Raw genomic sequence first — 12,934 nt, 5'->3', positions numbered from 1 at the left:
TTCCATGTCTGAGAATTTGAAATCCTACAAGTGTTAGCATCGCTGGACAAGTCACTATGTGGATCTTTGCACATAGTTCGGTTTTGAAAGTTACATTTGTAATTCCTTTTCTTTTGTATTACATGACTATTTATGATGAGAAATGACTTCTTATTTAATTTGTAAAAATGGATATAACAGAGGAAATTGAAATATTGAAAAGAGTAAGAAGAGGTCATATACTTAAAAGTAGTATGGGCTATCCTGGGCCATGATGTGTGAGAGACATCTCACAGGACTCCCTTAAAGACTCACTGTTATGTATATATAAATTGATGTGTATTACAATGAGTTAAATGTCATGGGGATCATATATATATATATATATATATATATATATATATATATATATATATATATATCTTACCATATCTCAAATAACATATGGTTTAATTTTCTGTTACATGTTTGCTACCACATGGGTTAAAACAAATAATATTAAGAGAAAAAACACAACTTCATATTTTCATGTAAACCAAAGCACATAGACACTATGCCATGATTGACAGTTAAAATGCCAGCACATTGGCCCTTCTTAAAGGAACTTGACCATCAATGAATGTTCAAACATTTATCACCCTCTCACACATAGACCTCAACAAGTTACCTATATGTTTTTCAGTGCTCAAAAATACAAAAGGACTGATGGTGGCATAGATATGGACCACAAAGAAATGGATATTGTAAGATGTTGGATCATTCAGGAACATCATTCTTGAGCAGGAGAAAATGCTGTCCAGGATGGACATCAGCACAAAGAAGCTCATGAGCATCAGGATGGTCTGGGTGGCCCTTTCTTCTGGAGATGCTTTTGGAGAAAGGCTGGTGCTGTGAAGATGCTGGGACTTCTTCTTGTGCCTGCACAGGAGGGTCATCATGTAGCAAGTCGAGAGGACCGTAAGACTAATAAGAAAGGTTTCCCTGAGGGCCAGCAGTGTGGAAAATGTGCTTTGCATGAGGTAACTCATGGGTAGAATAGAGCAGGATTGAGTAACATACATAAAATTATTCAAGGTCAAATTGGGTGTGGCAATAATGGATACTAAGAGGTGACTGCTAATGAACATATAGAAGATACTCAAGGAAAGAAGGGCACATAACATGTGATAGGGAGATATGTGCTTGAACTTTGCTAAACAGGAGTTTCTGGGACTGAGGATGATAGCCTGGAGGACACTCAACAGGCTGGTGGTACAAAGGGCCAGACCTCTAAAAATTCTATACAAGTAGACAAGGAATTTACATGTGATGTCATCCCATCCACTTCGAGAAATAAAAAAGTCTTTCGCTATGAATGCCATGACCAATAGCATCATTAGGTGGATTAATGCCAAGAGACCAATGGGCAGGTCAGTGGGTTTGGGCCTGTGCCCAGAAGTGAACTTGAGGATGTGAAAGAGAAGAAGGATGCTGTTGGCTGAGATCCCAATGCCAATTTCAGAGAAAAAGGTGTTCCTTAAGTGGGAATAAGTGTGGAGTTTGTGGTTCTCAGTCATCTTATGTGGGAACAAACAGTGGCTGAGGAGGAAAGTAAATCGATGTCTCATCACAGACACAACCCCAGGAACCACTGCAGACAGCTCTGCTGCCTCAGGGACACACACAGATGCCCACACACACTTGTTCCCCTGAAGACTCAGTTCCACCTCACACTCCACAGACCATCCTCCTGCTAGCACTTGTCCTAGTCCTCAGAGCCAAGGCTGGATCCTGTGTCCCAGAGTGGCTGTGTCAGTGTGTGAGCTCCTTCAACATTAAAAACTGCATCCATCAGAAATGATGCCTTTTCATATTTCACCTGTTTGGGTTTTACTGGAGCAGTAGCAGCTTCTTACTGGGTTTTCATTTACAATGTCTTGACTTCCAGGTACATTATAGATAGAGTTTTACTATTTAGGGTGAATTTGAATGAAGATGATTGTATAAAAGAAGAAATTAGCTCTTTGCAATGAAAGAGGTCCCATGGATGAAGCATGTACTTATTCTATTCAGAGCTATATTTACTCTTTATTTATTGTGAAACCAAATTTCTTAATACATTTCTATGGAAATGATGGTAATTGTGAACTATCAGTCCAGACAATTCACATTCCACCCATGATCTGCTGTTTCCTCTGAGTGTGACCTTTGCACTCTAAGGCTGAGTTCCAGTCACCTCCGATGCAACATATGGATAGTCATGTGCCTGTTTGATGAGACACTAGGTGTGGAAGAACATGCTTCATACACAAATCATGGGAGGTTCCAGTTCTTGATGGTTTCTATGAATGTTTTGCCTCCTATTTTTTCTATGCAGAGCATATGTTTGTGCTCTGGGAGAGTTAAGGTAGCTCATAGTGACTGTTCAGCTCCATCCCTGCCTGAAACAGAACATAAATGATAACTTACACAACAGTAGCATGTTGGAGTACAGTCCTTTCCAGAGACTCTGATGGATAATTCAGTCACTAAGCTCTGCTCAGTATCTGCGTCTTCCCTGTTTCTAATCTCATTCCAGAGTCTCCTCCATGAGAAGAGCAGAGTGGGCAAATGTCAGCAGGAGCACATTCCACGTCCTTCTCCTCCAGCATTTGAAGTCAGGGGGTAAACTCCAATAGAACTGCAGTTATAACAGATTCATGGCTATCCTATCCCATTTTATGGAATTAGTTAAGAGAAAATGGTCCAACTCAATCTTAAATGATGGGCTCCATAGAATTCTAAGGTTCTCTCTAACCTTCATTGAGCTGTGATACTTTTCCAGAAATCAGATATGCCAACTCCAAGTTTATTTTAAGGAATGTGGGGTATATGTTTTTGAATTGTTGCCATTTATTTGTTTAGACAATGACTAATTAAAATACCATAACCAAAGCCAACTAGGGAAGCAAGCCTTTATTTCATGTTATAGTTGATAGTCCATTATCCAGGAAAGATGAGGAAGGAGCTTAAGGCAAGTACTAAGAGGCAGGATCTGATTTGCAGGCCATGGAAGAGTGTTGTTTACTGGCTTGTGCCTCATGACTTTCTCAGCCTGTGTTTTCAAGCACCAAGGACTACTAACCCAGGGATGCACCCACAGTGAGTTGGTCCCTCATACATTGATCATCAACCAAGAAAATTCACCCCATAACTTTCCCACAGGCCAATCTGGTGAGCCAATCTGGGTTGAGTTTCCCTCTTCCCAAATGGCTCTAGCTTGTGTCGACTTGACACACAAACACACCACTGTTACACTATTACTTTTCTCCTCTTTTTGTTCCAAGATGTCATTCCAATATCAACATCACATTATAAAAACAGATCCCAAAAATTTGAAGTTCCACATTCTTTAAAATTCCTTAAACATTCCTTAAAACATCCAAAGTCTCTTCTGACGTTGAAAACCTTTCCAAAGTAGTCAAGTCTCTAAAATACGAGAGTCTCTCTAAAATAGCCATTGTATGTCTAGAACTCCAAAGTCTCTGTAAAACACCCAGATCCCTTTAAACATCTTAATTCTTTTAACTATGTACTCCTGTAAAATAAAAAAAAATGGTTTAAATGTTTTCATATCCTAAAAGGGAAGAGCCAGGGCACAGTGAAAATCAAGTTCAACAAAGTCCAACTTTGTGAGTTTCAGTGTCAGACTTCTAGGACTCAGTATCAGTCTTCTGGGCTCCTCTGAAGTGCTTGGAAAGCCATCATAGCACACACATTGACTTCCCTGCTCAAACTGGCTTCACTCCACAGCAGCTGCTGTCCTTGGTAGTTGTCCCATGATCCTGGCATCTCCAACTGGACTGAACATTCTCCAGTCTCTCCTTGCTCTCTGAAGAGACACTAACCCTGCCACATGGTGCCAATCCACCATTCCACTCCATGATACCTTCATGCCTTCAAAACCAATACCACCTAAGAGCCTCTTAACACTACCAGCTTCAGCTACCAATGTTAGATGCAGCCTCATCAATACCTGGACCACAGTATCTGTGTGCTAAACCAGAGAAAATGCTTATCAGTGATTTAATTGTTCAAGCAAGGCAAAGGTTTCACTTCAGTGGTTTTTAATTCAAAATATGAATCACCCTCATAGGGACTCTCAAATTTCCCTCTGGAACTTCATAAGTCAAGCCCCTGTCATCTTTACTCTCTCAGAATTATATTTTAAGATTATACAAATAACCCACTAAGATATCGGTATTCTAATGATTTTCCAGCCCAAAGTTTCAAAGTCCTTCCACAATCTTCCAAAAAACACATGGTCATGTCTATCAAAGTAACACCTAATGACCTAGTACCGATTTCTATCTTTATTAGGATTTCTGTTTGCTGCTGTGAGAAAATACCATGACAAGAAGTTAGTTGGCAAGAAAAGGGATCATTTCACCATGCAGCTTGTAGTTCATCCTCCAGTAGATTTGGAGAATTTAATCGGAGGTTTCTGTCCTGCCAGCAAGTCCCAAATACCCAAGAGCTGCTATCCAAATATTTGACTCAGAGGCTTAATATTACTTATAAATACTCAGCCTTATTACTCAACAGCTCTTATACTTAAATTAACCCATCCTTCTTATCTGTGTTTAGCCTCATGGCTTTGCTCCTTTACTCAGTACTACATTCCTATCTTACTTCCTCTGCATCTGGCTGGTGACTCTCTGACTCCACCCTCCATTTTTCCATCATTCTCAGTTTGGTTTTCCTGTCTAATTTCCCACCCAGCTACCAGCCAACCAGAATTTTCTTAAACCAATTTGAGTGATAAATCTTTACGTTGTACAATAGAGTTATCCCACAGGATTTCCCCCTTTTTGTCTAATTTCAATGGAATGTTTTAACTTTAACCTAGAAGGTTATATACAACAAAACCAGCTATTAAGTAAGAATAACAGAAACACTATCTAATCCATTTGCATTTGGCAAAATTAGAGTAAATAATTATCTATTTTTTCTTGGTGAGTCTAAAGTTTTGTATATAGTTTATCTTTTATTTTAAATAAAGAAAACTATAATTATGTAGTCTTCAACTCCATCAAAGACCACAGAAGGATGAAATGTTACCTCATGACAAGACCTTAAGCTTACTGAACAGTCACCCAAGATTCTTCTGTAACATTGGGGCTTCCAACTCTGTGCTACAGGCCTTATATGTCTGACATACTTTCCTTATGAAGCAAGGAATTCTGAAGGACTTTCCTATTTTGTCTTGGCAAAGTTCAGCAGTCACCTTTTGTGTCCTGCTGGTCCAGTTTGGACAGTAACTGTAAGTAATTGATACAAGGGTATTTTCTTTGCCCATGTGGCTAACTTTTGCCAAAAAGAAAACAAACTCTATATGGATTTTCTTCAGTGTCCATCATCATCTTTGAAGTAATTGGACCATATGTGTCTAACTGTCAAGAAAAGTCTACTTTCTTAAAACATTTTAAATTCTGTATTCTGTAGGTCTTTGAAGTATTTGAAGATTATCTATCTAGAAAACCTAACTAACATTGACTATAAGTTTGCTATTATAGATGACCAACTATTAATATGTACTTTTAAATTATACATTATATTTTAAATGAGCTAGCATAAACACAATACCTTGAGCAAGAGTAGAAATATACATACAATATAACAAACTGACTTTAAATTTGTAATAATAAACTAAAATCAATAACAATGTAAAATATTTTGAGATTAATACTTGTTTATGGATTAAAGTTGATTCAATAATCTACCCTTTTTCTAGCATAACATACCCTTATTTCCCATCATTTCTATATCATATTTCCCCTTTCCTCCTTTAGAAACAGATTGACTGTGACCAATAATAATTTATAACTAGCCCTCTTAAATGAAAACAAACATTCATAAACAATCATTTGGGAATTTGGCATAGTTACTAGACTACTCCCTGCTAATTGGTAGTGCTGGTAATCTTAGGCTGAGCAAATTTAGAAAGAGTGTAGTCCTGACTGGGGTATTTTGTGAGGTCTGTCCATCTAAGTCAGGATCTTTGAAGCTGTTTTGGATGCTAGATCATATGGGCCATTGTTTTTATTGGTGTCTGGTTCCCTTGCTCTGAAAATATATAAACTGTTAAAGGAAACATACATACCCTGTTATTCCACAACAGGGGAAAGAACTCAAGACAGGGACCTGGAGGCAGAAACTGATGGAGAGGCCATGGAGTAGTGTTGTTTACCAGCTTGCACTTTATAACTTGTTCCACCGACCTTCTTATAGCATCTATGACCACCAGCCCAGTGGAGGCACTGTCCATAGTGAGCTGGGCCCTCCCATTTCAAATCAATCATCAATCAAGAAAATGTAATAGGTTCTTGTCCACAGGTGAGTCTGGAGGGATCATTTCCACAACTGAGGGTCTTTGTTCTACAATACTTGTAACTTGTGTCAAGTTGATATAAAATTAGCAAGCACAGACATTATGCATATGTGCCATATAATGTTGAATACAAATTCCTGTTACATAGTAAAATTTATCACTGAAAATCAAAGGTGTAGGTTGAAACTGTTTTAAACTTATTTGGACCATGTAACATGTAATGGAAGTTAATAAGGAGAGGCAAAAGGGATAAAATTCACAGGTACATGATACCTTTTAATGAATTAGACCTAGGGCACATAGTTGGTGAAAACATTTAACAAAGCAGATTTTCTGAAATAAAAATTCTCTAGCATTGTTAGGAAGGGTTAATAAGGTTATGGACCATGTATCCTAGATAGTAACAGAATGTTGATTAAATAAGTTGTGCTTAATTATTCCCATTGAATTGTGAAGTTCTTTATAAAGTTTATGGGTTTGTTTTCCAAATCCCAGTCACAAGGATGAGAACACAGTAAGGAGGGAGGCGATGAAGAGGAAGAGGCAATGTTGTTTTCCAGTGATCAGGTAAAATGTCAATTTTCTCCACTTTGAACAACTCAAGCATTTGAGTTGTGTGTTGATAACCCAGGTAAACAAAGGAGAGAGTAATAGAGCTCCATTGTCTCCGAGCTTTATGGACAGATGTCACGAGGAGCACATGCCCTGAATGGTGTTTTGTGATCTGTGTCCACTGAGTAGCAGGTCGTGTTTTATATACTTATTCCATGGACAAAAACACACACCTGTAGAGTTTGAAATATTAGTTTCCATCATATGCATATTAGCACTGGCTAACTAAGAAGTAAAATAATTCTAAAATGTGTTTTCTCATGTCATTTTGAGATATGTTCATTTTTCCTTAATTCCAATGAACTAACCAGAAAAGAAAAAAAAAGGAACTAGGTCTTTATGAACACAACACATTGTGAGACTGCCCAGGCTGTGTGTGTCAGCTCAGTAGAGCAGGGCATGGGCTGTTTCAGCATCCCTTCAGAAACTGCAGCTCTGCAAACATAAAGCACTTAGGAAAGTCAGGCAGGTGCAGAGGCCATGAACTCTCAGTGATGTCCTCAACATCATGGCTTCAGTAATCACTGCTTTGAAACCACTGGAAAGCATTGCTTTCTGAAAGTGGAATTCCATAGCAGCAAAGGAGAAAATTTACAGTGACATGACTGCTGTCATCATGAACACTGGCTTGCCAGGAGAGACAAAAACAGCATTTCTGTAATCATCCTGCTACCCCCAAATTACATGCACTGTACAAATATATCTAAATTTTATATGATAAGAAACAGTAAGGTACATGGATTCTAGGCAGTTGTATAATTTCTACTGAAAACATTCTGTTGAGTATGAACTCTTCTCAATTTCAAGCCACAATGCATCCTCTAGCTTCTCCCCTCCCAGCTGAACCTCCAGAGCTCACACCTTCCTAGCTGAGCATCCTTAGGACACCAGGAGACAAGACTGACACTCTCAGATCTGCAGAATGGACTAAAGGACACTCTTCTAACAGGGGGCATGAGAAAGTGAGCTGTGACAGCCTGGGATAGCCTGTTATATCATGCACTGTGGTTGATTTTACACAATGTAACTAAACAGGCTGATTTCCAGAGACATGAAAATCTGTCTATAGCACCAGGAAAGGTCACAGATTGGTGAAAATGGGTCCCATTAGAAGAGGCTGTATTGGAGAAGAGGAAGGGAAGACATTTGGAAGATTAGGAAAAGAAAACATGCATGGAGCAGGAAATGACAAAGGAGTCTAACATTCCTCAGTTAAAGCCGATTGTGAAGGCTGCAGCTGCTCAGGACAGAGGAACTGAAACCCCCTGTCTGTCTGAATCAAGGAAGCCATGACCTTAGACTTTGTGTCACCCCACACTTACCTAAACCATGGACAACCCACAACCACAGGCTCAGCAAAGAGAGGTTTGGTAGGCGACACTGGTCCTGCTCCATGCAACTGATTGAGGATGAGGTTAATCGGTCAGGATGTTTACCTCTGGCAAAACCCTAACTTTAAGACTAGGAAGACACTGGGAAGAAATGGCTGGCACACCAGTAAGGGGAAAACGATGACCAAGGATATGCCATACTGTTTCCAGAGATGCCAAAAATAGATGAACTATAGGAACGTAATGGGCAAATCACAAACAGCCTGTAGGCTGAGGAATGGCAGTTGTGTCTGAAAGACTGAGAATTGTATTTTTAAATTTTCAAACCTTTGAAGCTGAGTCTCTGGGTTCAGACTGTCAGCAGAAATGTCACCCAGTGTTTCCAAATTAACCTCCAGAAATGGCAGGAGCGGATGCCCCAGAGGAGCAGCATGGTACAGACTCCAGCCACCAACAGCGGCCCCGCACAGTGCTGCAGCACAACCTGTGTCCCTCATCACCTGAGAGGCTCAGCTTTGCTGCTAAGGGGCTGTGACCTCCCTGCCAGAGTGTTCATCGCCTCAGGGACAGGAGAAGGGAGTCGGGTCCTGCCCGTCTCTTCACATAAGTTCATGAAAAGATGAGGTTTGGGAGAAACCAGAAAACCAAATAGAGGCAGCAGGACAGGATGGGGTTCAGGTTTTCAAAAATTTACCAAAAGAAAATGTGATTCAGGTTTCTCCACTACAAAAAATTGTATACAGTGCATGTGAAGAACATAGAGAAAAGGTAAAACATGCAACCACTCTTCCCAGAAACTCCTATTCCCCCGGGTCTCAATGTGTCAGAAAGGGAACCTGCCACTGTATTCATTGTAATTTAATAATGATTGTCCTGGCAACCTCATCACCATGGCCACTAGTGACAGTTCCTACCAAGCTGGCAGAGGCTAAGGACCAACACCACAGATTCGTGATTTCTGAGATTGAATTGGAAAGAATAGTGACCATGAGCAAACACTAGCAGGCACTCTGCAGTCCTGTGAGGTGGTCCTTTGTGGGATGTGGTTTAGAAACTTCAGCCTCCATTCCTTACAGAGATTTTTAAAGCTTTGATAACTCAAACTCAGAAGTACATACACCAAAATAGTACTGCTGTGTGTGCCAAGGTGATAATTGCACAGATGAGGCCATTTAATTAAAGGGAGAATTCCCAATCTTTCAATTCTATGATAGTTTATCTTAGGAAAAGGTAAGTCAGTAAAATGTTTGCAACTTGATAACTTATCCAACTATTCACTGTGAGTTATTTACGTCATAGGAATAAATGTGGGTCCTAAATTAATCTTGGGAGATTCCAAACTAAGAAAATGAATACTGTAAGAAGAAAACACCCCCGTTCACCTTTGCGCAGAACACAGTCCCTGTGCCGAGGGGCTGTCAGAGCTCAGTGTCTCCTCTGCAGATGCTGAAAATCTCCCTGAGCCCCACTGCTCCTCCTCCCACAGCCTGCCTGATCCTGACCACCTTCTGATTCTGCGCTTGGGTGCAGAGCACTTACCCAGATGGAAGACAGTGAGGACTGAGCCTGAGGAGATCTGAACAGGCTTAGGTACAGGGTTTTCTTACTGCATCTCTGTGGCTTGTAATTTTAGTGTCTGTTAAAAGGGACAGGTTACCAATGGGGAGCACGGAAATGTGGCATCCCAGTGGAACACCATACTTGTCTGCCACAGTACTTACTCTGCCCTGAATAACACCATCTGGGGAGGACTGAGTGCAAACTTTATCTGAAATCCCTTGCCACACTTTCAGGAGGAGTCAGAAAATTTGCACCATTAGAAAACCCTAACTTTTCTCACTTTACCTCTTAGACTTAATTTGGAACAATTCCATCACCGTAATGCCTCTCTTCTGAGATGTGGGCTTCTGGGGCTCCTATGAGTTCCCTGTCATAGGGGGGTTCTCCCTCTATAGTTCATGACAGTCAGCCGCTCCCTGGGGAACTCTTCCCAGGGAGCAGAAAGTTTGCACCAAATAGACCACCCTAACTTGGCTCACTTTACTTCTCAGACCAATTTCATTCACAGTGTTTCCTTTCTGGGCTGTGGGACTCCTGGGCCTCACATGACTTCCCATGGCTTTGAGGATCCTCTTTCAACAGTGTGGACTGACAGCCAGTTCCAGGGTCAGTCCTCCCATGGAACACCTGGTTTCCAGGTGGTGTTGATTCTTTGTTCCCTTATTTCTGAAATCTGTTCCAGCATCCAAGATGTGATTAAATTTTGGATATCATCCCTCTGTCAGAGTTTGGTTTGGTGAAGATCTTTCCCCATTCTGTAGGCTGCCATTTGTCCTATTCATGGTATCCTCTGCCTTACAGAAGTTTTCAGTTTCTTGAGGTCCCATTTGTTAATTGTCGATTTTAGTGGCTATACTATTGGTGTTCTGTTCAGGAAGTTGTCTCCTGTGCCAATGGGTTTGAGATTATTCCTTACTTTCTCTTCTACCAGGTTCCCTGGACTGATTTCCAAAATATACAAATAACTCAAGAAACTAGATATCAACAAACCAAATGATCCAGTTAAACATGGGGTATAGTTCCAAAGAAAGAATTCTCACACAAAAATATCAACTGGCTAAGAAACCTTAAAGGAGAAGCTCAACATCTTTAGCCACCAGGGGAAATGGAAATCAAAGGGACTCTGAGCTTCCTTCTTACATCTGTTAGAATAACTAATATCAGAAACACTGATGATAGCCTATGCTGGAGAGGATGTGGAGTAAGGGTAACACTCCTCCATTACTAGTCAGAGTGCAAACTTGCACCCCACTTTGGAAATCAGTATGGCAATTTTTCAGAAACCTGGGAATGAATTTACCTTATGATCTAGCAATAACACTCTTGGGCATATACCCAAAGGATACACACTCATACCATAAGAATATTTGCTTAACTATGTTCATAGCAGCATTACTTAACAATCAGAACCTGGAAATACCTAGATGGCCCTCAACTGATGAATGGATAAAGAAAATGTGGTATATTTACACAATGGAGTATTACTCAGCTGTAAAAAAACCAAAAAAAAAACCGATGACCTCATGAAATTTGCAGGCAAATGGATGGAACTAGAAAAAGCCATCCTGAGTGAGGTAACAAAGACACAGAAAGAAAAACACAGTATGTACTCACTCATAAGTGGATATTAGATATAAAACAAAGGATAACCAGGCTACAATCCACAAACACAGAGAAGCTAGGTAATAAGGAGGACCCTAGTAGAGACATGCATGGAATCCCCAGAAGAGAATATAGATAAGATCTTCAGAGTAAATTGGGAGTCTGGGTGAGGAATGGGAGGAGATAAAGGGAGGTGGCAAGAGAACACAAGGGAATGGGATGGTTGGGTTGGGGTAGAGACAGAGAGGAAGAGCAAGGAAAGAGATACTTTGATAGAGAGCGCCATTATGGAGTTAGGGAGAATGCTGGTGCTAGGATTTTCCTAGAAACTCATAAGGATGACCCCAGGTAAATAAGACTCCAAGGAATAGTGGAGAGGATCCCTGAACTGGCCTTCCCCTGTAATGAGATAGATGACTACCTAATTGTCATCACAGAAGCTTCATCCAGTAACTGATGGAAGCAGATACAGAGATCCACAGCTAAGTACAGAGTGGAGCTCCTGGAGTCCCGTGGAAAGAAAGGAGGAGGGATTCTATGATCAACGGGGTCAAGACCAGCATGGGGAAAGTAGATCATTGTTTCCACTAGATTAGTGGGGCAGAGAGGTACCCTCTTAGTGCTTGGATTACAAGCATGTGCACTATGGTGATATTTTATTTGTGCTGAAATGTAATTTTATTTGTATGTTAATAAATAAAGTTGCCTGGTGGTCAGAGGTAATTGCAAGCCATTTAGCAGAAGTCTGGCAGTGGTAGCACATGCCCTTAATCCAATCACAGGCAGGCAAAGTCTCTGTGTGTTCAAGGACACAGCCAGCATGGTGACACACACCTTTAATCCAAGTACCAAAAATAGAGACCTGGAGGTCTGTATAGACAGGCAGTGACAAAGAAGTCATGTGGTTGGGTTTAGAGCCAATGAGAAGGCAGAACTGAAAGGCAATAAAAATACAGACACACAGGAATTAGTTCTCTTTCTCGGGGAAGAATGGCAGTGTGTGGTAAGAAGGTGGTCTTAGCTCTTGGCTATTGCTCTCTGATCTCTGGGCTTTTAACTCTGCATTTGGCTCTGTGTTTCTTATTTAATAAGACCTTTTAGAATCACATCTACGGTGCACACATGCATGAACTCCTTGTATGTTGAAGATCTGTCCTCTGAACTACATGCATGCATAATAATCATTTTAACCAGTGAGTCATCTCTCAACTTGCTCCCTGATGTTAATACATGAAAAGCAGTCCATTCCAATTAACACCGAGGATTAAGTAAGGTGCATGGCACAGTATACTAACGTCTGATCTCTAACACCTCTGGATTAAATAAAATTCTGTGGAGAGCAATATGTCATTCACAGATGCTGGGTTTCATAGAAGCTTTCAGAGAAGTCCTAGAGTGCAGCCATTAGTACTTGTTAATGGCCAGATTAAGGTGGGATTAGGAAATAGTAGATAGTAGGTGCTTTGTAGCCAGAGTGCTTCCTAAGTAATCCTGGGGAGTT

The 12,934-nt window shown here is 40.5% G+C and overlaps 1 protein-coding gene across 1 annotated transcript; it reads right to left on the bottom strand.

Annotated features, from left to right (window-relative positions):
• Positions 1-602: 602 nt before the first annotated feature.
• LOC121826768 (vomeronasal type-1 receptor 94-like) lies at positions 603-1,535 on the bottom strand. The gene has a single exon (XM_042270563.2). It carries the CDS (start codon positions 1,533-1,535, stop codon positions 603-605), a length of 933 nt encoding a protein of 310 aa, XP_042126497.2.
• Between the last annotated feature and the right edge of the window lie 11,399 nt (positions 1,536-12,934).

This window comes from Peromyscus maniculatus, chromosome 3 (assembly GCF_049852395.1).
Source record: "Peromyscus maniculatus bairdii isolate BWxNUB_F1_BW_parent chromosome 3, HU_Pman_BW_mat_3.1, whole genome shotgun sequence".
Taxonomy (NCBI): domain Eukaryota; kingdom Metazoa; phylum Chordata; class Mammalia; order Rodentia; family Cricetidae; genus Peromyscus; species Peromyscus maniculatus.
Note: the sequence above shows the minus strand (reverse complement) of the source record. Positions and strands in the feature narration are given on the sequence as shown.

Coding starts and splice junctions, on each gene's coding strand:
- LOC121826768 (XM_042270563.2), bottom strand. CDS start 1,535: ATGACTGAGAACCACAAACTCCACACTTATTCCCACTTAAGGAACACC.